At 41.1% G+C, this 25,411-nt stretch overlaps 1 protein-coding gene across 1 annotated transcript in view; it reads left to right on the top strand.

The window, feature by feature from the left end:
• LPA (lipoprotein(a)) overlaps positions 1-24,404 on the top strand; it is a 243,401-nt gene extending 218,997 nt beyond the window's left edge. Inside the window, exons 61-62 of the mRNA XM_063666806.1 lie at positions 20,201-20,360; positions 24,322-24,404. Of these exons, the coding sequence (XP_063522876.1) occupies positions 20,201-20,317 (117 nt within the window). The 3' untranslated portion in view covers positions 20,318-20,360; positions 24,322-24,404. The remainder of the gene's footprint in view (positions 1-20,200; positions 20,361-24,321) is intronic.
• Positions 24,405-25,411: the final 1,007 nt, after the last annotated feature.

Raw genomic sequence — 25,411 nt, 5'->3', positions numbered from 1 at the left:
GTGAGTGTTCTCACTCACTGTTACAGTAGGTAGCTAGTAAGGTATGAGCAATGCAGAACAGTGCCTTTCCCTACCACCGCCCCAAACACACACCTGGAGTGTTGTCAACCATTAGGTGATGGTCAGGCAGTTTTTAACTGTCTCTGTAAAGTAATAATTGGTCACAGTTGGCACCAGTGAAAAGCTGTCTCCCAATAGATAGAAAACACCTGAAACAGCTTCCGGATAAGGTCTCAGGAGTTGGGTGAGTGGGGAGAAGGGATACAAGACCCCAGAAGCATGCCAGCGTATAAAACCCCAAGTCAAAAGGTCAAGGCACACACTTGCCTTTCTTTTTTAAAATTTTTTTTAAAAAATATTATACTTTAAGTTCTTGGATACATGTGCAGAACATGCAGGTTTGTTACATAGGTATCCATGTGCCATGGTGGTTTGCTGCACCCATCAACTTGTCATCTACATTAGGTATTTCTCCTAATACTATCCCTCCCCTAACCCCTCAACCCCGACAGGCCCCAGCATGTGATGTTCCCTTCCCCATGTCCATGTGTTCTCATTGTTCAACTCACGCTTATGAGTGAGAATATGCAGTGTTTGGTTTTCTGTTCTTGTGTTCGTTGGCTGATAATGATGGTTTCCAGCTTCAGCCATGTCCCTGCAAAGGATGTGAACTCACCCTTTTTATGGCTGCATAGTGTTCCATGGTGTATATGTGCTATGTTTTCTTTATCTAGTCTATCATTGATGGGCATTTGGGTTGGTTCCAAGTATTTGCTATTGTGAACAGTGCCGCAGTAAACATACATGTGCATGTGTCTTTATAGTAGAATGATTTATAATCCTTTGGGTATATACCTAGTAATGGAATTGCTGGGTCAAATGGTATTTCTAGTTCTAGATCCTTGAGGAATTGCCACACTGTCTTCCACAGTGATTGAACTAATTTATACTCCCACCAACAGTGTAAAAGTGCTCCTATTTCTCCACATCCTCTTCAACATCTGTTGTTTCCTGACCTCCTAAGGATCACCATTCTAACTGCCGTGAGATGGTATCTCATTGTGGTTTTCATTTGCATTTCTCTGATGACCAGTGATGATGAGCTTTTTTTCATATGTGTACTGGCTGCATAAATATCTTCTTTTGAGAAATGTCTGTTCTTATCGCCCGCTTTTTGATGGAGTTGTTTTTTTCTTGTAAATTTGTTTAAGTTCTTTGTAGATTCTGGATATTAGCCCTTTGTCACATGGATAGATTGCAAAAATTTTCTCCCATTATGTAGGTTGTCTGTTCACTCTGATGATAGTTTCTTTTGCTGTGCAGAAGCTCTTAGCTTAATTAGATCCCATTTGTCAATTTTGGCTTTTGTTGCTATTGCTTTTGGTGTTTTAGTCATGAAGTCTTCTCCCATGCCTGTGTCCTGAATCATATTGCCTAGGTTTTCTTCTAGGGTTTTTATGATTTTAGGTTTTATGTTTAAGTCTTTAATCCATCTTGAGTTAATTTTTGTATAAGGTGTAAGGAAGGGGTCCAGTTTCCATTTTCTGCATATGGCTAGCTAGTTTTCCCAACACCATTTATTAAATAGGGAATCCTTTCTCCATTGCTTGTTTTTGTCAGGTTTGTCAAAGGTCAGATGGTTGTAGATGGTTATTTCTGAGGGCTCTGTTCTGTTTCATTGGTCTATATATCTGTTTTAGTACCAGTACCATGCTGTTTTGGTTACTGTAGCCTTGTAGTATAGTTTGAAGTTGGGTAGTGTGATGCCTCCAGCTTTGTTTTTTTGTTGTTTTTTTTGCTTAGGCTTGTCTTGGCTATATGGGATCTTTTTGGTTCCATATGAAATTTAAAGTAGTTTTTTTCTGATTATGTGAGGAAAGTCAATGGTAGCTTGATGGGGATAACATTGAATGTATAAATTACTTTGGGGAGTATGGCCATTTTCATAATGATTCTTCCTGTCTATGAGCATGGAATTTTTTTCCATTTGTTCGTGTCCTCTCTTATTTCCTTGAGCAGTGGTTTGTAGTTCTCCTTGAAGAGGTCTTTAACTTCCCTTTAAGTTGTATTCCTAGGTATTCTATTCTCTTTGTAGCAATTGTGAATGGGAATTCACTCATGATTTGGCTCTTTGTCTATTATTGGTGTATAGGAATGCTTGTGATTTTTTCACATTGATTTTGTATCCTGAGACTTTGCTGAAGTTGCTTATTAGCTTAAGGAGATTTTGGGCTGAGATGATGGGGTTTTCTAAATATAATCATGTCATCTGCAGACAGAGACAATTTGACTTCATCTTTTTCCATTTGATACCCTTTATTTCTTTCTCTTGCCTGATTGCCCTGGCCAGAATTGCCAATACTATGTTGAATAGGAGTGGTGAGAGAGGGCATCCCTGTCTTGTGCCAGTTTTCAAAGGGAACGCTTCCAGCTTTTGCCCATTCAGTATGATATTGGCTGTGGGTTTGTCATAAATAGCTCATTATTTTGAGGTACGTTCTGTCAATACCTAGATTATTGAGAGTTTTTAGCATGAAGGGGTATTTAATTTTATCAAAGGCCTTTTCTACATCTATTGAGATAATCATGTAGTTTTTGTCATTGGTTCTGTTTATGTGATGAATTACCCTTATTGATTTGTGTATGTTGAACCAGCCTTGCATCCCAGAGATGAAGCCAACTTGATCATGGTGGATAAGCGTTTTGATGTGCTACTGGATTCGGTTTGCCAGTATTTTATATATTGAGGATTTTTGCATAGATGTTCATCAGGGATATTGGCCTGAAATTTTCTTTATGTTGTGTCTTTGCCAGGGTTTGCTATCAGAATGATGCTGGCCTCATAAAATGAGTTAGGGAGGAGTCCCTCTTTTTCTATTGTTTGGAAGAATTTCAGGAGGAATGGTACCAGCTTCTCTTTGTACCTCTGGTATAATTTGTCTCTGAATCCATCTGGTCCTGGGCTTTTTTTGGTTGCTATTAATTACTGCCTCAATTTCAGAACTTGTTATTCAAGTTCAGGGAATTCAACTTCTTCATGGTTTAGACTTGGGAGGGTGTATGTGTCTAGGAATTTATCTATTTCTTCTAGATTTTCTAGATTATTTGCATAGAGGTGTTTATAGTATTCCTTGATGGTAGTTTGTATTTCTGTGGGATCAGTGGTGATATCTCTTTTATCATTCTTTATTGTGTCTGTTGGATTCTTTTCTCTTTTCTTCATTAGTTTGGCTACCGGTCTATCTATTTTGTTGATCTTTAAAAAAAAAAAAAAAAAAACAACTCCTGGATTCATTGATTTTTTGAAGGGTTTTTCGTGTCTCTGTCTTCTTCGGTTCTGCTCTGATCTTAGTTATTTCTTATCTTCTGCTAGCTTTTGTATTTGTTTGCTCTTCCTTCTCTAGTTCTTTTAATTGTGATGTTAGGGTGTCAACTTTAGATCCTTTTTCTTTATCTTGTGGGCATTAAGTGCTATAAATTTCCCTCTAAACACTGCTTTAGCTGTGTCCCAGAGATTCTGGGACGTTGTGTCTTTGTTCTCATTGATTTCAAAGAATTTATTTATTTCTGCCTTAATTGTGATATTTACGCAGTAGTCTTTCAGGAGCAGTTTGTTCAGTTTCTATGTAGTTGTGCTGTTTTGAGTGAATTTCTTAATCCTGAGTTCTAATTTGATTGCACTGTGGTCTGAGAGACTGTTATGATTTCCATTCTTTTGCATTTGCTGAGGAGTGTTTTACTTCCAATTATCTGGTCTATTTCAGAATAAGCGCAATGTGGTGCTGAGAAGAATATATATTCTGTTGATTTGGGGTGGAGAGTTCTGTAGATGTCTATTAGGTTGGCTTTGTCCAGAGCTGAGTTCAAGTCCTGAATATCCTTGTTAATTTTTCTGTCTCATTGATCTGTCTAATATTGACAGTGGGGTATTAAAGTCTCCCACTATATTTTGTGTGGGAGTCTAAGTCTCTTTGTAGGTCTCCATGAACTTGCTTTATGAACCTGGGAGCTACTGTATTGCATATATATTTAGGATAGTTAGCTCTTCTTGTTGCATTGATCCCTTTACCATTATGTAATGCCTTTCTTTGTCTCTTTTGATCTTTGTTCATTTAAAGTTTGTTTTATCAGTGACTAGGATTGCAACCCCTGCTTTTTTTTTTTTCTTTTTTTGCTTTCTATTTGCTTGGTAAATATTCCTCCATCCCTTTATTTTGAGCCTACATGCGTCTTTGCACGTGAGATGGGTCTCCTGAATACAGCACACGGTGGGTCTTGACTCTTTATCCACTTTGACAGTCTGTATCTTTTAATTAGAGCATTTCGAACTTCCCAGGGGCGTTGTTTACACTGTGAAGGGAAAACCGCCTCTTCAAGCCTCAGTAATAGTGGACACCCGTCTCCCAACCAAGCTGGAGCATCCCAGTTCAACCTCAGACTGCTGTGCTGGCAGCAAGAATTCCAAGCCAGTAGATCTTAGGGTGCTCGGCTCCATGGGGGTGGGATCCACTGAGTGGACCCCTCGGCTCCCTGGCTTCAGTCCGCTTTCCAGGGGAGTGAACAGTTATGTCTCACTGGCATTCCAGGCACCACTGGGGTATGGAAAAAAAAACTCTTGCAGCTAGCTCGGTGTCTACCCAAATGGCTATCCAGTTTTGTGCTTGAAACCCAGGGCCTTGGTGGCATAGGCACCCAAGGGAATCTCCTGGTCTGTGGGTTGTGAAGACCATGGGAAAAGCATAGTATCTGTGCCAGAGTGCACCATTCCTCACGGCACAGACCCTCATGGATTCCCTTGGCTAGGGGAGGGAGTTCTGTGACCCCTTGCGCTTCCCAAGTGAGGCGATGTCCCAGCCTGCTTCTGCTCACCCTCCATGAGGTGCACCCACTGTCTAACTAGTCCCAATGAGATAAGCCAGGTACCTCAGTTGGAAATGAAGAAATCATCTGCCTTCTGTGTTGATCTCACTGGGAGCTGCAGAATGGAGCTGTTCCTATTTGGCCATTTTGCCAGCCACCCCACTTGCCTTTCGAGTCACCTGCCTGGCCCTCTTCCAAGTGTGCTTTCCTTCCTTTCATTTCTGCTCTAAAGCTTTTAAATAAACTGTCACTCCTGCTGTCCTTTTGCCTCATGCCTCTCAAAATCTTTCTTCCAAGGAAGCAAGAATTGAGGTTGCTGCAGACCCATATGGATTTGCTGCCAGTAACAATATGTGGCAGCTAAAAAAGCTTATATCAAAGAAGTAAAAAGTAATATGGAGGATGTTCGAGGTCTGGAAGGGTGGGAAAAGGGGGAATAGGGAGAGATTTGTTAAAGGCTACAAAATTACAGCTAGATATCAGAAATATGTTCTAGTGTTTTATGCCACTGTAGGATGAGTCTAGCTAACAATATTATATTGTATAGTTTCAAGCAACTAGAAAGAGGATATTGAATGTTTCCAACACAAATGAGTGATAAATGTTTGACGTGATTGATTGATATGCTAACTATGCCTCTGTGATCTCTGTACATCATTTGTATTGAAATATATCTGTGTACTCCATGAACATATGCAATTATTATTTGTCAATAAAACTTAGTAAAATCTTGATTTCACAGAATTAGACAGTAGAATAGTGGTTACCAGAGGGTGAGCAGGGTAGTCAGGGAGAGGAGAATGAAAAGGGGTTGGTCAATGTGTACAAATTTCCAGTGATAGAAAGAATAAGTTCTGGTGTTCTGTTATACATTAGGGTGACTATAGTTCATGATTATGTGTTGTGTATTTCAAGATAACTAGAAGAGAGAGTTTTGAATCTTCTCACCACAAAGAAAAAGTGTTTGAAGTGAGGAGTATGCTAATCACCCTGATTTGATCCTTATACAGTGTATCCATGCATTGAAACATCACACTGTACCCCATAAATATGTACAATTACTATGTGTCGATTATAAATTAAAACTTCTAAAATGAGTACAATGCCAAGCATATAGCCATTAATCAATAAATTATAGCCATTACTATTATTATTATTCTTTCCTCCCAGTAGTAAATTGTAGTGCAGTGGTTGAAAGTAATCACTTGAGGCCAGGCACGGTGGCTCATGCCTATAATCCCCACAGTTTGGGAGGCTGAGGTGGGAGGATTGCTTGAAATCAGGAGTTTGAGACCAGCTTGGCCAAGATGGTGAAACCCCATCTCTACTAAAAATACAAAAAAATAGCCAGGCGTGGTGGTACACACCTGTAATCCCAGCTACTTGGAAAGCCAAAGCAGGAGAATTGCTTGAAACCCATAGGTGAAAGTTGCAGTGAGCTGAGATTGTGCCAGTATATTCCACAGTGGGAGACAGAATGAGACTCTGACTCAAAAAAAAAAAAAAAAAGTAATCATTTGAGATATTTGCATTGGAACCTGGCTTTCCCAATTTCCTTTGATATAACTATGGGCAAGCAAATATCAATGTCCTGATCTATAAAATGGTAATGGGAATAACAGAGAAAAATCTGGTGATTATAGCACGGTATGGGTAATTCATAGTGTTGTTTGTGTCTGGCACAGATCGACAAACCTACAATAAATGGTAGCTAGTAGTATAGTAAAGATTCTTTTTTTTATTATTATACTTTAAGTTTTATGGTACATGTGCACAATGTGCAGGTTAGTTACATATGCATACATGTGCCATGCTGGTGTGCTGTACCCATTAACTCACCATTTAGCATTAGGTATATCTCCTAATGCTATCCCTCCAAAGAGCATGTTTAGACTAACCTCTAATGCTTAGTTGTCCTGTGAGGTAATAATGTCTTTATCTAATTTCACCTTTCCATTTATTTGCTTATCGGAAAGTTGAGTCCTAGAGGATTGCCAGAGTGTCAGAACTCAATGACATCTTCCCATGTGAAGGTTGAGAGCTATCTGCAGCCCTTGGTGGGACCCTTGATTGCTGACATCAGTCCTACTTAAAGCAGTTCTTGTGCAATCTTTGATGCAAAGTAATTTCAGAAGAATTGCTTCAAGGATGTTCAATGGTGATTACTATTGATTGTGGCCTGGGTAGGTGGAAAAGCTACTCAGAGACCGAATACAGCAACCCAGGCTCCCATAGTTATTCGTTATTGGAACTTGGTTTTCAAAGTAGGTCAAATGAAACTGAACAATGTTTAGAATAATCCATCACTGGTTGTGCACAGGGAAGGGTTCTAGAAGGGACTAGGCTGGAGAACCCCACAGGCTTACAGTATGTTATGGGTTGGTGCTCCCCTACCTACAGATTCTTTAAAAAAACTGTCCCTACAACTTACTGAACTGGAATGTCAGCTCAGTGGAGTCCTTCTTCTCAGGCCACTCTTAGGGGACTGAGGGATGGCTGGATTCAGAAAAGGGCTTCTAAAAATTCAAGTAATGTTTGAACTCTGCTGAGCCAGTGGCATGGGTCTCTGAGAGAATCATTAACTTAATTTGACTATCTGGTTTGTGGATGCGTTTACTCTCATGTAAGTCAACAACATCCTGGGATTGGGACACACTTTCTGGGCACTGCTGGCCAGTCCCAAAATGGAACAGAAGGAAGTGGTTCTTCTACTTCTGTTATTTCTGAAATCAGGTAAGACAGATTTTTTTTGTGTAATAATTATTTTTTTCTCCCACAATGTAGTAAAAATACATATGCCATATTTTATGTGCAATTCATTTAATTTAATTTTTGATTCATAAAATTGCCAGTTCAAAATCTTGTATAAGATTGAGGAATTCTTAAACAACTAAGTTTAATTTCCACATGAAGACTGTCAGGGTGCTGGAATGAATGGGCATAATGGGTGGTTTTTCTAATATAAAAGAGTGTGCCTACATCATGGCCAGTCTAGTTGAAAGAAAAAAAATAGGCAGTGTAGCTAACTATGCAAAGGATGGTTAAGCTCTTCACCTGGTTCTCAGTTTCATTAATTTATATCATCTCTGTTCAGGTGCCATGCTCCCCTCACTTTCAAATTGAAACAGTGAAATATCTCTTTGAATATATTCTGCTCCTTGACCCGTTCATGGAGTGGGACTCAGCATTTCTCTCCTTGTTATGGCATGAATAAGGCTTTCCATCGGTATACATTTGGTTCTTATCCCTGGAGAAATTACACACATCCATTTGCCAGATGCTGTGTGCAGATAGTGACTCAGCAAATACTCAGTGTTTGGGTTAGGTCCCCACATTTTTATACCTACATACATATCTGTGTGTAAATGTCAGTGTGAGTGTGAGTTCTTTACAAACAGTAGCTTATTTAGCTCATGGTGTAGATAGCATAACATATTCATCCCAATTTTATAAACAAGGAAATCTAGACTTAGGAAAATTATGTTATTTGCCCAGAGACCAAATTCCCAAATCAAGGAAATAAAGGAACCAGGATTTAAGCCAGATTTCCAAAAAAAAAATCTAGGGCTCTTCTCACTTTTTCAACTTTGTTCTAACCTTTGAAGAAATAATCTAAACACATCCTAGTGTAAGGGAAGAGCAGGTTAGTTGTTTGCCACTTGCAGAATCTAATTAAGAAGAGAGAAGTCTGGTGTAAAGAAAGTGATTTACTTCCAACGCTAGCTTAGGGGAAGAAATACAGGAGTCCTGTTGTACCACTTCACTTTTGGAGCAGAAAGTGGTACTTCTAAAAGGCAGGGGAGAAAGCAAGCAATGGTTCAGGGGTTTATGCTAGCTTTGGCACCTTATCTACCAGCTGATGCCTGCTGGTGCCCTTGTGAACAGGATGTTGTCCCTTGAGGCAAGTCTCTGGAGGGTGAGAGTTTTGTAGTGGACATTCTTTGGTTTATAAATCAACTGTGAACTCAGGAGTTCCATCTTGAAGCACATAGTTAGATGACTTGCCCTGTAGGGAGAGTCAGATGAAGGGGAGGTAAAAAGCCATATTTGCAATTCTAAAGGGCCAGGTATAAAGTGGGGAGCTGGGGAGACAAAAAACAACAACAAAAAAATTAAACCGTCTCTTAGAAAAATGGGGGTCCTTGGTCTCACTAATAGGTTTTTCTTAAACAGCTTTATTGAGGTCTAATTCATCCATTTATGGCATGCAAGCCAATGGATGTAAATATATTCAGAGCTGTGCAGCCGTCATCACAATAAATGTTAAAATATTTTCATACACCAAAAAGGGACTCCACTCTCCTTAGCTGTTGCCCTGCATCTGCAGCTTCTGGCAACAATGAATGTATTTTCTGCTTTTATAGATTTGCCTATTTTGGACACTTCATATAAATGGAACCATGCATTTTCATAGTAGTTCTTCATATAAGCAATGTGTAGATGCTTTCAGTTTAATATATAAATTACCAGATACAATTTTACAAATTGACTTTAGAGTAAAATACATTTGAACTTAGTGGAAGCCATTCAACAAAATATCAAAGAAAATACAAAGCAGTAGAAGATTAAGCACAAAGGTTTTGGGGGGAAATTGGTGTCTGTGTGTGTGTGTGTGTGTGTGTGTGTGTGTAGATGGGGGCAGGGGAATGAATATTATATTTCAGCCCATGAAAACTAGGACATAGATCACTATGAACTTATTCAGAGGGCTACACCCAAAGGCTAGATCAAACTTCTCTGCCACAGGATTAACATATGTTTTAACCAACCTGGGGGGCACATTCTCTCATAAGCTGTTTTGGAGAGGAATGCTTTCTGTAGATGTGTCATCTTTCCAGTGTACTTCAATGCCCAGGGAGAGGAAAAAGTTTACTTTACAGCCATACTCAGTGAGAAGTGGAGAATCATCTTCCATTTCACAAATTACTATTTCTTTTACATATGCAAATGTGCATACACATTCGCACACCACAGTGAGGAAGAAATTCTCACACCATTAATAAAATACAGTTACTTCACTAGCAATATACATCTACATTTTGCCTATAATATAAAAGTATTTTTTCTATTAAAAGATATGTTTAATGTTTCTTCGCCAGCAAATAAACCCTATTAAAACCCCTTGCCATATGAGCCCTGGAGGTGAGTCAAAGAAACAAAAGCCTTGGGGAAAAATGATCAAATTAAAAAGAGAAAAATTTGATTCTGTTTTGGGACATTTCCTAGCGACATGAGCTGGGGAGGGGATCTCAGCAGTGATGCGCTACGAAGCATAATAAAATGACACAGTTATGGGTAACTTGGTTAAAGGGGGAAATAAATGGAACTTTCCTCTTTTTGAGTATCAGTTGTAGTCTGCTCTCCTACATTTCAAAAACACTCTTCAGAAAGTTTAACACAACTCACTGTAGGAAACAGTTTATGAATTTATTGTGTGTTTTGAAGTCACACTGTGAGCTATAGAATTTACCCAAGCACAACTCTTCCTGGAAAAGGGAGTTCAAATAAGAAGACAGTGCAGGGTGAAGACATGGATATTAGCCTAAAGTATCTATTTCTCTATGATCTTCTGATACATCTCTCAAGTGCTTTTTGGTGGATTAGCTTTAGAATTGCATCAGCCAACTCCTGGTCAATAATCCATTTTTCCAGCTTGGAGCATCTTAAATTGAGAAAGGACAAAGGCACAGAGGTGGACAGCAGGTAAACTTTGGCCGAGGACTTTGCATTAATCGATGAGAGTGCGTCCTCCTCCCTGTCCTGCCCTCATGCTCTGTGTACTCTCAGGAGGTCAGGACAGGTCTTTCTGAGAGTAAGAATCTGTTCATCTGCCTTTCTACTGGATACTTGTCATCAGCATACGAACACACGCTCTCTGCAGCGTGTCATCTTTCAGAACCTCCCCTGACCCCGTATTCCCTGGAGGACTTGCTGCCTTCAGAGCAAGGCTTGTCTCCTGCTGCCACTCTACTAGTCACTCTTTAATCCACTCCATCTGCCTGTGGCCCCCACCATGGCCCTCAAAGTGGTCAAGGTTGTCCTGTTGCCTAATTCCATGGAAGCTTGGCTGTCTTCATTTTAATAGCCTCTTTTGGCCTCTCACCCTGTGAAAACCACTAGCATTCTGTGCCAAGGATGGAACTGAAGTCTCTAGGCTTGGAATAGAGCTGCCAAAGCTCTGCCAGGTGTCCTGAGGAGCCTGAGTGCTATAAAACCTTCCTGGAGTGGTGGCAAGGAGCAATGCAGCCATTAAGTAGAATTCATATCAACCATCTGCATCACAGATGTTAAGATGAGAAACATTGTACTTCTATTCTTAATAACGACTTGTAATATTGTTTTTAGTATCACTGCAAACCTCTATAAATATGATTTTTAAAAATATTTATTCAGGTTGGAATTATTTCTATGCATTGACTTGTCTTCCTGGGTTTCATTACCTGTACCCATTGTTACTTTCTTGCTTACCACTGTTTATCTCAAACTCTTGAGATTTAAGTGCAGGCTCAGGAGGGAGCGAGGAGCTTCAGGACTCTCACGGACCTCCAGCACAGTATAGCTGCCTTACAGAAAAGTGGGCACACTGTTTCTACACTGGTGCCTGCCCTGGCTACTCCTCAATGGGCAGAGCACAACCACCCTGGCCCTGCCTGAACACTTGAGTCAGTGTTCTGTGCTTCTCTGGGGAGTAAATCCCAGAGACAACCCACAGCCCCTCTGCCATTTCAGCTGCAGCAATACTGCCCTTACTCCCCTTGGGCTGCAGAAGGAACAAAGGGACCTGGTCACTTCCCTGACACCTCCAGCACACAGCAGGGGTTATATGGAAAGAATTCCAGTCTCTGTTCCCTGTGAGCTCCCACCTGTTACTCTTCACCAGGCAGAGTTTCTGGCTTGGGCACACGGTATAGGCACCTCACACTCAGCTGAACATTTCCACTGGCAGCTCTCTGTTTCTGCGGGGTGGAGCTCCCAGAGGTGACTGAAAGTCCATCTGCCACTGCGACTGCAGTGGTACTGCCCTGCTGTCTGTGGACTGGGGAAGGAACAAAGATCCTGAGTGCTTTATTCACACCCCAGCCGGCCCCAGCCACCCTATGGAAAAGAAGTTTAGTGTGTCTTCCCTGCAAGCACCCTAATGCCCCTGCCCCTGCTTCTCCCAAGCTATGGAGCCAAAACAAAGCCTGAGCTTGCCCCAGGGCTGCGGTACACAGCCAAAGAATGCTAAGCTGAGATCTGCAGCTGGAACTCAAGTGGGAGAGAAGCAATTGTGAGGAAATGCAGAGGAGCCATGTGGCTGAAAAAGAGCCTACCTGTTAGTTTGCAAAATCAAAATCTTCAAAATCTAAAATACTTTGCTAATATATCCCCCTGTAAAACCATGGACAAGAATTCAACCACAAATAAAGACCTTGTACACCACCTTGGCCCTCTGAAAACATCCAGAAATGAAGTCAACTTATACCATAGTTAAAGGAACATCAGGTCACACAAATGAGAAAGAAGCAGCACAAGAATTCTGGCAACTCTACAAGCCAAACTGTCTCCTTATCTCCAAATGACCACACTAGCTCTCCAGCAATGGCTCCTAACCAGAAGGAAATGACTGAAATGACAGACATGGAATTCAGAATCTGGGTGGCAACAAATAGCATTGAGATTCAGGAGAAAATTGAAACCTCTTTCAAGTCATCTAAGGAATGCAGTAAAACAATTCAAGAGATGAAAGACAAGCCATCTGAAGAAGGAATCAAGCCTCTCTTGTAGAGCTAAAAAAAAAAAAAAAAAAACCTCACTAATGAATGTCATAGCACAATCAGAAATATTAGTATAATAAAAGTAGTTAAGGAAAGAATCTCAGACCTTGAGTACTGTTTCTTCAAATTAACGTAATCAGACAAAAATAAAGAAAAAAGAATTTAAAAAAATGAACAAAGCCTCTGAGAAATATGGGGTTATGTAAAGAGACCAAATCTATGACTCACTGGTGTCCCTGAAAGGGAGAGAGGGCAAGCAACGAGGAAAACATATCTGAGGATATTGTCCATGAAAATTTACCCATCTATCTAGAGAGGTCAACATACAAACTCAGGAAATTCAGAGAACCTCAATGAGGTAGTATAAAGAGCAACCATCCTTAAGATACATATTTGAATATATTACTATTGTTTATGTGATGGTTAATACTGAGTGTCAACTTGATTGGATTGAAGGATGCAAAATATTGATCTTGGATGTGTCTGTGAGGGTGTTGCCAAAGGTGATTAACATTTAGTCAGTGGGCTGGGAAGGCAGACCCACCCTTGATCTGGGTGGGCACCATCTAATCAGCTGGCAGCATGGCCAGAATATGAAGCAGACAGAAAAATGTAAAAAGGCTAGACTGGCCTAGCCTCCCAGCCTACATCTTTCTCCTGTGCTGGATGCTTTCTACCCTTGAACATCGGACTCCAAGTTCTTCAGCTTTGGGAGTCAGAATGGCTTCCTTGCTTCTCAGGTTGCAGATGGCCTATTATGGGACCTTATAATCTTGTGAGTTAATACTACTTAATAAGGTCCCCTTTGTGTGTGTGTGTGTGTGTGTGTGTGTGTGTGTGTGTATCCTATTAGTTCTATCCCTCTAGAGAACCCGGAGTAATACAGATTTTGGTACCAGGAGTGGTTCTAGAGAAACAGAATATTAAGAATGGAGTTCTTTCATTGGTTTTGAGATTTCTGGAGTTGACTGCTTAATATGATTAGACCCAAAAATGCAAAGCACTCTACTTCTAATAGTATGGAGAACACTGATAGTCCTTGGCATGAACTGTTTAAAGAGTTAGGCAAAATACATGCATTTGACACTCCTGATTCACCACTCATGAGGGAAGGAGTTTAGTGACTCTATGCATAATACCTTTGACTATATGTGGAGAACCAAGGAACATAAAGAAGTTGGTTGGTCCTAAGTTCACTGGAGAAAGTGATGAAAGAAAATGATAAACTCAGGGATTCTGTCTCCTGGCTTCAGAAGCAGATACTGAGCCACACATCTGCTAAGATTGCCCTGAGTGAGAGTCTTAACTCCTGTAGAGAAAGAGTTGAAATTGTGGAAAAACAGACACAAGCTCTTATCATGTGAGTAGCTAACCTGCAATGAAAGGTGCATGCTCAGCCTTGCCAGGTGTCTAGAGTTAAAGTGAGGGCATTGAATAGAAAAGAATGGAACCCTGTAACTTGGAATGGGGACATGTGAGAGGACCCTGATGAAGCTGAGGACACTAAATTTGTGAACTTTGATTAACCTTTTTTTGCGAAAAGAAACAGCTTCCCCATCCTCAGTACTGGCAACATCCCCTCCCTGACCCATGCTGCCATTAGCCTTTCCACCTTTGTCTGAGGATGTAAACCCTACGCTGCTTGAGGCAACAGTGACGGCCTCCCCTGAGGTGCTTGGCAGGCAAGATAATGTTGATTCTCCTTAGGAGGCACCTCCAATGCCCCTGTTTGCTTCTAGACCTATAACTAGACTAAAGTCCTGATGGGCCCAAGAGGTGAGGTTCAGCGTGTGACACATGAGGAGATGCATTACACTCTAAAAGAATTGCTTGAGTTTTCTAATTTATATAAGCAGAAATATGGAGAACAGGCATGGGAATGGATATTAAGGGTATGGGATAATGGTGGAAGTAACATAGAGTTGGATCAGGCTGAATTTATTAATGTGGGCCTACTAAGTAGGGATTCTGCATTTAATGTTGCAACCTGGGGACTTAAAAAAGGTTCTAATAGTTTATTTGCTTGATTACCTGAAATATAGATTAAAAGATGGCCCACTGTAAGTGAGCTGGAAATGCCTGATCTCCCTTGGTGTAATGTAGAAGAAGGGGTCCAAAGGCTTAGGGAGATTAGGATGGTGGTGTTGGATTAGTCACTTTAGACCTACTCATCCCAGCTGGGAGGGTCCAGAAGATATACCCTTGACCAATGCTTTGTGAAATAGATTTGTGAGGGCAGCACCTGCATTTTTGAAGAACCCTGTAATTGCTGTTCTCTGTATGTCAGATCTAACAGTGGGAACCACAGTCACTCAACTACCAAATTTAAATACAATGGGAATAATTGGATCCTGAGGGCCAGGGGCCAGGTGGCAACACTGACCCATCAGAGGAACACTGGGTGTAGCTACCATGCACAGCAGAGGCAAAGCAACAATCAGAATAGTCTGACTCGTGTAGAGCTCTGGCACTGGCTAATTAATCACGATGTTCCTAGAAGTGAAATTGATAGAAAGCCTACTGCATTCCTACTTAATTTATATAAACAGAAAACTACCAGGTAGAATGGACAAAAGACTAATCTGAATTATTAAAACACAGAATCATGGCCCCCTCAATCAATTTCCAGACTCGAGACAGTTTACAGACCCAGAAGCCCTTGAATAAAGGGGAGACTGGGTCCCCTTGAGGAAGCACCCCACTAAGCTACCAACAATTTATGCTGTTAATCTTTCTCCCATCCTTCCCCAGGACACCTCTGGCCTTTTACCAGCGTAACTGCACTGGGGACAGGGAAATAATCAGACATTTTGGAAACTACTGAAAACTGGCTCTGAGCTGACATTGATTCCAGGGAACACAAAACATCATTGTGGTCCTCTAGTTAAAGTAGGGGCATATGGAGGTCAGGTAATTAATGGCGTTTTAGTTTATGTCTGACTTACACTGGGTCCAATTGGTACCTGGACTTATCCTGTGGTCATTTCCCCAGTGCCAAACTGCCTATTGGCATAGACATACTTAGCAGCTGGCAGAAACCCCACATTGGCTCCCTGACTGATAGGGTGAGGGCTACTATGGATGGGAAAGGCCAAATTGAAGCCATTAGAGTTGCCTCTATCTAGAAAAATAGTAAATCAAAAACAATATTATATCCCTGGAGGGATTGCAGAGATTAACATCACCATCGAGGACTTGAAAGATGAGGGGGTGGTGATTCCTACCACATCGCTGTTCAACTCCCCCATTTGGCCTGTGCAGAGGACAGATGGATCTTGGAGAATTACAGTGGATTATTGTAAGCTTAACCTAGTGGTGACTCCAATTGCAGCTGCTGTACCAGATGTGGTTTCATTGCTTGAGCAAATTAACACATGTCCTTGTACCTAATATGCAGCCATTGACTTGGCAAATGCCTTTTTCTCCATTCCTGTCCATAAGGCCCATCAGAAGCAATTGACCTTCAGCTGACAAGGCCAATAATATACCTTTACTGTCCTACTTCAAGGGTATAACAACTCTCCAGCTTTGTATCATAATCTTATTTGAGAGACCTTGATTGCTTTTTACTTCTGCAAGATATCACACTGGTCCATTACATTGATGATATTATGCTGATTGGATCCAGTGAGCAAGAAGTAGTAAACACATTGTACTTATTGGTGAGACATTTGATGCCAGAGGGTGGGAAATAAATCTGACTAAAATTTAGCGACCTTCTACCTCAGTAAAATTTCTAGCGGTTCAGAGGTGTAAGGACTTTGGAGCTATTCCTTCTAAGGTGAAGCATAAGTTGCTGAATTTGGTCCCTCCCACAACCAAGAAAGAGGTACAATGCCTAGTGGGCCTACTTGGATTTTGGGGGCAATGCATTCCTCATTTGGGTCTGTTACTTTGGCCCATTTATTTAGTGACCCGAAAGGCTGCCAGTTTTGAGTGAAGTCAAGAACAAGAGAAGGCTCTGCAACAGGATCAGGCTGCTGTGCAAGCTGCTCTGCCACTTGGGCCATATGACCCAGCAGATCCAGTGGTGCTTGACATGTCAGTGGCAGATAGGGATGCTGTTTGGAGCCCAAAATTCCTAATGAAACAGCTGTCAGATGGAAGACTTTTTCCAAGCCAGGAAGCTTCTCCAAGATATCATGAAGTAGAGAGAGTCCAGTGCAATCTTTAGCATTGCAGATTCTGAGAAACGTGACTCTAGAGCCTATAAATCTCGAGAAAGATAACAAGGTTGGAATAATTCCATAATGCCCTGTGTCTATGGAGCGGTACATGAGCTCCCAATGCTCTATATTTCAGGCCTTCGTCAGTCCTAGGCAGGTTCTGCACCCCTAGGCTTTGAAGACAGTGATTTCTCAGTGTTCTTGCACCTCGTTCTGATGAAACTTTTACCTGTGGGGAGTCTGGAGAGAAAGAGTAGAAGACTTCTGCTTTATTGCAATGCAGGATGTGGGGCACAAGAAAGTTCCATCTCTCCTCCAATGGGATAAGCTTTTGGCCTCCACCCACCCCTAAGAAGCATAGTGTTTTTGCCTGCAGTAGTAGATGCAGAACCATTTTCTGCCCAGTTGCCAAGAAGCTGAAGGACTTGGCTCTTGTGATCAATGGTCTAGGGAAACATGCAAGGTTTCCATGTCTGTCTCCACCTCCGCCCTCGACAGCCAGTCACCACCCACAGCCTGCACCACCAAATACATTGCCCTTTGTTCTCTCATGCCCCATGGTCGCCATGAACATTCAGTAGAGATCCCTAAAGACCAGTTTGCACGTGAGTGCAGTTTCCCATGAGAATCACTCTGATCTGTTGTTTTTCTCTAAACTTTTAGGTGAAATATTTCTAAGAACTTACTACACTTCTAGAATGGTAGGAATCTGTTGTTTTGGTGTTTGTTTGTTTCTCATTTCCATTTGCCTACAAATAAAGAAATGATTTTCTCAGGTTTGTCAAAGATCAGATGGTTGTAGATATGTGGCATTATTTCTGATGGCTCTGTTCTGTTCCATTGATCTATATCTCTGTTTTGGTACCAGTACCATGCTGTTTTGGTTACTGTAGCCTTGTAGTATAGTTTGAAGTCAGGTAGCGTGATGCCTCCAGCTTTGTTCTTTTGGCTTAGGATTGACTTGGCGATGCGGGCTCTTTTTTGGTTCCATATGAACTTTAAAGTAGTTTTTTCCAATTCTGTGAAGAAAGTCATTGGTAGCTTGGTGGGGATGGCATTGAATCTGTAAATTACCTTGGGAAGGATGGCCATTTTCATGATATTGATTCTTCCTACCCATGAGCATGGAATGTTCTTCCATTTGTTTGTATCCTCTTTTATTTCCTTGAGCAGTGGTTTGTAGTTCTCCTTGAAGAGGTCTTTCACATCCCTTGTAAGTTGGATTCCTAGGTATTTTATTCTCTTTGAAGCAATTGTGAATGGGAGTTCACTCATGATTTGGCTCTCTGTTTGTCTGTTATTGATGTATAAGAATGCTTGTGATTTTTGCACATTGATTTTGTATCCTGAGACTTTGCTGAAGTTGCTTATCAGCTTAAGGAGATTTTGGGCTGAGACAATGGGGTTTTCTAGATATACTATCATGTCATCTGCAAACAGGGACAATTTGACTTCCTCTTTTCCTAATTGAATACCCTTGATTTCCTTCTCCTGCCTAATTGCCCTGGCCAGAACTTCCAACACTATGTTGAATAGAAGTGGTGAGAGAGGGCATCCCTGTCTTGTGCCAGTTTTCAAAGGGAATGCTTTCAGTTTTTGCCCATTCAGTATGATATTGGCTGTGGGTTTGTCATAAATAGTGCTTATTATTTTGAGATACGTCCCATCAATTCCTAATTTATTGAGAGTTTTTAGCATGAAGGGTTGTTGAATTTTGTCAAAGGCCTTTTCTGCATCTATTGAGATAATCATGTGGTTTTTGTCTTTGGTTCTGTTTATATGCTGGATTACATTTATTGATTTGCGTATATTGAACCAGCCTTGCATCCCAGGGATGAAGCCCACTTGATCATGGTGGACAAGCTTTTTGATGTGCTGCTGGATTCTGTTTGCCAGTATTTTATTGAGGATTTTTGCATCAATGTTCATCAAGGATATTGGTCTAAAATTCTCTTTTTTTGTTGTGTCTCTACATGTGCCATGCTGGTGCACTGCACCCACCAACTCGTCATCTAGCATTAGGTATATCTCCCAATGTTATCCCTCCCCCCTCCCCCCAACCCACAACAGTCCCTGAAGTGTGATGTTCCCCTTCCTGTGTCCATGTGTTCTCATTGTTCAATTCCCACCTATGAGTGAGAATATGTGGTGTTTGGTTTTTTGTTCTTGCGATAGTTTACTGAGAATGATGATTTCCAATTTCATCCATGTCCCTACAAAGGACATGAACTCATCATTTCTTATGGCTGCATAGTATTCCATGGTGTAGATGTGCCACATTTTCTTAATCCAGTCTATCATTGTTGGACATTTGGGTTGGTTCCAAGTCTTTGCTATTGTGAATAATGCCGCAATAAACATACGTGTGCATGTGTCTTTATAGCAGCATGATTTATAGTCCTTTGGGTATATACCCAGTAATGGGATGGCTGGGTCGAATGGAATTTCTAGTTCTAGATCCCTGAGGAATCGCCACACTGACTTCCACAAGGGTTGAACTAGTTTACAGTCCCACCAACAGTGTAAAAGTGTTCCTATTTCTCCACATCCTCTCCAGCACCTGTTGTTTCCTGACTTTTTAATGATTGCCATTCTAACTGGTGTGAGATGGTATCTCATTGTGGTTTTGATTTGCATTTCTCTGATGGCCAGTGATGGTGAGCATTTTTTCATGTGTCTTTTGGCTGCATAAATGTCTTCTTTTGAGAAGTGTCTGTTCATGTCCTTCGCCCACTTTTTGATGGGGTTGTTTGTTTTTTTCTTGTAAATTTGTTGGAGTTCATTGTAGATTCTGGATATTAGCCCTTTGTCAGATGAGTAGGTTGCGAAAATTTTCTCCCATTTTGTAGGTTGCCTGTTCACTCTGATGGTAGTTTCCTTTGCTGTGCAGAAGCTCTTTAGTTTAATTAGATCCCATTTGTCAATTTTGGCTTTTGTTGCCATTGCTTTTGGTGTTTTAGACATGAAGTCCTTGCCCATGCCTATGTCCTGAATGGTATTGCCTAGGTTTTCTTCTAGGGTTTTTATGGTTTTAGGTCTAACATTTAAGTCTTTAATCCATCTTGAATTGATTTTTGTATAAGGTGTAAGGAAAGGATCCAGTTTCAGCTTTCTACATATGGCTAGCCAGTTTTCCCAGCACCATTTATTAAATAGGGAATCCTTTCCCCATTCATGGCACATGTATACATATGTAACTTACCTGCACATTGGGCACATGTACCATAAAACCTAAAGTATAATAATAATAATAATAATAATAATAATAATTACAATAAAAGAAAAAAAAAAAAAAAAAAAAGAAATGAGAACGGTCATAATTCTCAGAGACTCCTTTCTGTTTTCTGTTATAAATGGCTTTACCTGTTTCACTTTTCTGAGAAATACTCAGCTTAATTTTTTCTGTTTTAATTTCAGCACCGACTGAGACAGGGCCTTCTGTGCAGGAGTGCTACCACGGTAATGGACAGAGTTATCGAGGCACATACTTCACCACCGTCACAGGAAGAACCTGCCAAGCTTGGTCATCTATGACACCACACCAGCACAGTAGGACCTCAGAAAAGTACCCAAATGCGTACGTATTTGTTCCTTACCATAAGAGAAGGAAGGGCCAACTGAAGTTTCTGTTAGAAGAGTCATGCTTCAAGCTAACTGCTCAGGACTCAACTTGTGTCAGATGCAGAGGGCATAGCAAAATGTCTCAGGAACATTGCCTTGGAGCAAAGGGTCTAAGAGAAGAGAAATGTTAAGCTGGCTCTCCTTCTTCCTAGCTTTATAGAGCAGGAGGATATCTGGAGGCAAGGAGATCACATTAAAAAAAATATCAGGACCACAAATGACCAAACACTTTGAGTACAGTACCCTTCCACAACACACACTAAGGGTCACTGCAGCCTTTCCACCTTTGAATTCTAGCATTCTGACCTCCAGTTCTTGAAGTGAAGGTTGCATTAGCCTTTTCTATCTTGGCTCACAAGGATAGCATATGTGCAATTCTGTGGAGAGGCAAATCTCTCTCTTTCTATATCTACATCTATTCCAATGGGTAGAAGCACACTCAGTCCTGAGCACCAGTGGTCTAAAAGATACGGTTTGCTAGGAACAGAAGAGCAAAGGCAGGAAGGCAGATGAGAGTCAGCAAAGAGACAGATGCTGAAAAGTAAAAGGGGCGGGTAGATGGACAGAAGGCCAGGTCTGACCACCCCATTGACAGTCTCTCTGCCATAAGTGTCTACCAAAGACGTAGAAAAATGGTTCCCACATGTTGGACAACAGGCGGTAGAGGACTGAGAGAGTTGCGAGACTGAGAACAATGAGATCAACTCCATAGATGCCCTCCCTGGCTTTCTTCTTGGAGACCCTTCCCTAAGAGTGGGGAGATGGAGCCCAAGTGGACTGTAGCCATCTTCCTTAATGAAGGAGAGGGATTGGAGTTTGGGATTACTCAGGTAGCTAGGATGATCTAGGCCAGCTAAGAATGAGAATGGATTTGTGGAGGAAAGGAGCTGTAGGAATACGTATAGAATCTCCTCAAGTCACTGGCTAAACATAAAGCTGCTTGTGCACAGAAAAAGGTTTCACAAGAGAGTAGGGCAAAGGACATCTCCTGAGGAACAGCAACTACAAGGGAACAGTGAGCTCAATAAAGATGAAAGAGCTCACATAGCACTGCTGGAGACTGGAGTTCTGACCAGCCAAAGGAGAGAGACCTCACTGAACAACTTGGGCATTGAGTAGAGACCCCAGAAAAGCCAGACTTTAAGGGTAGATTTAGTATATTCCTGTAATAAAGGCAGCTCCAGACAAACCCTAGCAAAGCTGAAAAGCAAGTTTCCAAGCATCAAAATGGTGTCCAAGTCAATTAACTGCCTGCCAGAGGAAAACTCAACCCTGTTTAGAGGTAAACAACAAAATCAAGTGGCTCAACTATGCAATATCCACATTGTGAGTCTAAAATTTAAAATCTGCCTACACATAGAAAATCATTTAGTGTGATCCATGACCAGGAGAAACATCAGTCAATACAAATATGCCCAGGTGACATAAATGATAAAAGTGGCATAAAAATTGGACATATCAGTATGATAACTGAGTTCTAGGATTTAAGAAAACATGGATATGGAACCATCAGATGTAACATCAAGAGGAAGTAACAGTATAAAAGAGCCAAATTAAATTAAAAATCTAGTAAAAGGTATGTCTTAAATAAAAAAAAAAAAAATCACTGGATGGCTTCCTCATCCAGTTAGAAGTTTCAGAAAAAAAACTAACTGAAAAAAAATCCATAGAAGCTAAAGTAGCAGCTACATGCACACACACACTTACACACACTGACACATACACAACCTTACAAACACACACACACACACACATCCACAAATGTAAAATTAAATCAACCAAGCCTCACAGACATGAAGCAAAATATGCAAAGATTTTCTTCATGTGGGAAGTAAGTCACACAAGTAGAGGAATGAGAAATTGGAACAGAAATAAATACCTGAAGCAAAGGTGGCTTAAAACCTTCCAAATATAAGGAACATTTAAAAATTACAGGTACAAGAAGCTCAGTATATCAGAAAGAGAATTTTCAAAAAGGAAACTCTATGATGCACTTTGGTACATTACAGTTTGACTGTCAGAAGACAATGACATGGTATCATAAAAGTCTCAGAGAAACCGGAGGAAAAAGTGCTGTGTCTTGCTAGAGGAACAGTGATACAAATGGCTAATATGTTCTCATCAGAAATACGGCAAGCTGCATACAAAGGAATATCATCAAAATGACAAACAGGAAAAAAAAAAGAGATCAACTGAAAATGCTACATCCAGCCATAAAATGCCTTCAATATCAACAATGTTGCATAAATGCATATTTTGCAATTCCCCAAACAAGAACACCAAAAACTATAAAAATTGGGAATCAGGGCACTTATGTAACAAAAAGCGTGACCGATAGGAAAATAGGTAGAAGAATAGTACAAGAGGGGAACTTTCTGCGTCCCAGGTAATGAAGAAGCCAGCAAATGGTAAATGTAGATGTAAATGCAAAATATTTTCTTGTTCAAATTTCTTTATTGCCTTAAATAAGAGTTGACAACTTGAAGTAAAATGTCAGCAATATATATTATTTTAGCATATGTAGAAGTAAAAACTTGAAAACATAGCATAAATCGTGTAGGGAATAAAAGAATTATATCATTGTAAGTTTCTTCCCTTATCAGTGATGGTAACAAATATTAATAAAAAGTTGTAATGTTTGGGTTCATAGGATATTGCAAATTCTAGAGTAATCACAAAATTTTGAATGCTAAAGTATTTTCTATAACAAGAATATTCCATGTATTGAAAAGAGGACAGCCAAGGAAGAAAAAGAAGTCTTTCAACTGCTCTGGTCTGAGCACATCCAAATGCTCAGAGAACCAGCTTCTTGGAATGGAGGGTCTGGGGTTGAGACTAGGTCACATGTGTAGAGTCTCTAGAGAGACAGTGTTGGATCCCCATGGCACATAATACATTTCCCATTTTCACAGACAGCCACAGGTCATGAATGTGAGAATTCTGAGAGGTTGGAGCAATGTTCCTGGGAGTCATAATGGGGAACAAATGCTCCAAGATACACCAAACACGGAATTCTCACCTGCTTTGCCTTTTACTATATTGTTTGCTGACTCCTCCGTAGCTGCCCGACCTCTTCAGATCTCATAGTTTATTCAACCATCTCCCTTTATGCCTTGGGTCCCACTGTTCTTTCAACTCATCCACCATGCCCTCAGTCCCAGAGTGGCTGCAGCCACTAGAGAATGGAGTGAGAGCAGGAGACGAGGTCGTGTCCAGGGACCCATTCTAGAGATACTGCATCCTGCCTGAAAGCCAGTTTTCTAGGGCAGCTTTGATAAGTCTTGCAGAAAGAAATATTCTAGACCCACCTGATACAGTGTCTACAGACAGTAATAATATTTTCACGATGGTTTTCCGTGGGTAACGTAGGGGCTTTTCACTACACTTTGAGTACACAGAGTTGGAAGGCTGGCCTGGAAATGATATCGTCCTGGATGGCATTTTTTCTTTGGAGAACTCTGTGTGAGTTCCACTTTGCACAATACTATATAAAGTCCTATAGAGAGAGATCAAGAGAGCTAGACAGATGGAGATACTCTTGTATGTGCATAAACAATTCCACAATACACACGTCAAAATCCGTACCAGGTATTCCAGAGAGATGGATTGGCCAAAGGCTGAAGGAGGATATTCGGACCCTCCTAGCCCTCATGTATGTATTATTTCTTTGCTTCTAAGAAGCATTTGCTACTTTAGGTCTTAAAAAAAAAAGAAGTTAAAATCTATTAGCTATTACAAATGTGCAGAGTGGATGAGAATTTGAGAGCCATTCATGCTTGTGGCAATCATATGGTACCTCTAATGGGAATATTTCAAAGGCACTGGTTATGACCTTGTTACAGCAAAATGGAGAGGGTGCCGGATGTTCCTGCATATTGTCCCATCTCTTGTAACGTGTACCGTTTTGGGATTTTCAGTGGCTTGATCTCCAACTACTGCAGGAATCCGACTTGTGCTGCAGGCCCTTGGTGTTATATGACGGATCCCAAAGTCAGGTGGGAGTACTGCAACCTGACACGGTGCTCAGACGGTGAAGGGACTGTGTTCATGCCTCTGACTGTTATCCGGGTTCCAAGCCTAGAGGCTTCATTCATACAAGGTAAGAAGTCTGTGGTCAGACATCTCCACGCTTAGACACTAAGAAGAAAAGCCATGGAAACTCCCACTGATGCAGAAGGCTTCATTCTACACAGGTGCTCCAATGTTGGTTGAGGATCTGCCATGTTGGAGGAATCCTCAGTGCAGCATCTGGGGGAGCCAGAGGAGTAATTTTTGGTGCAACATGAGTGGGCTGTGTCTTTAGGGTAGGCACAAACCCTCCAGGGTGCTCGACTTCACCACTCACTTCATTGTAAAATGAGTTATCTCAGTGTCCAATCCAGAATTCCTATTGTAACATGCTGTCAGATGTGTGTCTCTTTCCAATGCAGTGAGCTTCTCCAGGGATTTCTTCAAGTAGACAACAGTCAGTGCAATCTTCGTCATTGCAGATTCTCAGAAATGTGTGGCTTTTAAGCCCGTGAATCTTGAGAAACTTAACAGGGCTGCATTAATTCCATGTTTCCCTTGCATTATGGAGCAGTACATGAGCTCCCAAGGCTCTATCTTTCAGGCCTTCCTCAGACCTGGGCAAGATTTGCAGCCCTAGGCTTTGAAGTGAGTGATTTCTCAGTGTTCCTGTACTTTTCTCTAATGGAAGTTGTACTTGTGGGGGGTCTGGAGAGAAAGAGTAGGAGACTTCTGCTTTATTGCAATGCAGGTTGTGGGGCGTGAGAAAATTCCATCTCTCTTCCAATGGGATAAGATTTTGGCCTCCACCCATCCTTATGAAGCAAACCATTTTTGCCTGCAGTCCTAGACGCACAACCGTTTTCTTCCCAATCGGCCAGAAGCCAGAAGCTGAAGGCCTTGGCTCTCGTGATCAACGGTCTAGGGAAACGTGCAAGGTTTCCATGTCTGTCCCCACCTCCGCCCTCGACAGCCAATCACCATCTACAGTCTGCACCG

This window comes from Pongo pygmaeus, chromosome 5 (genome assembly GCF_028885625.2).
Source record: "Pongo pygmaeus isolate AG05252 chromosome 5, NHGRI_mPonPyg2-v2.0_pri, whole genome shotgun sequence".
In the NCBI taxonomy this organism is placed as follows: Eukaryota; Metazoa; Chordata; class Mammalia; order Primates; family Hominidae; genus Pongo; species Pongo pygmaeus.
This window is presented reverse-complemented; position numbering and strand designations above follow the sequence as displayed.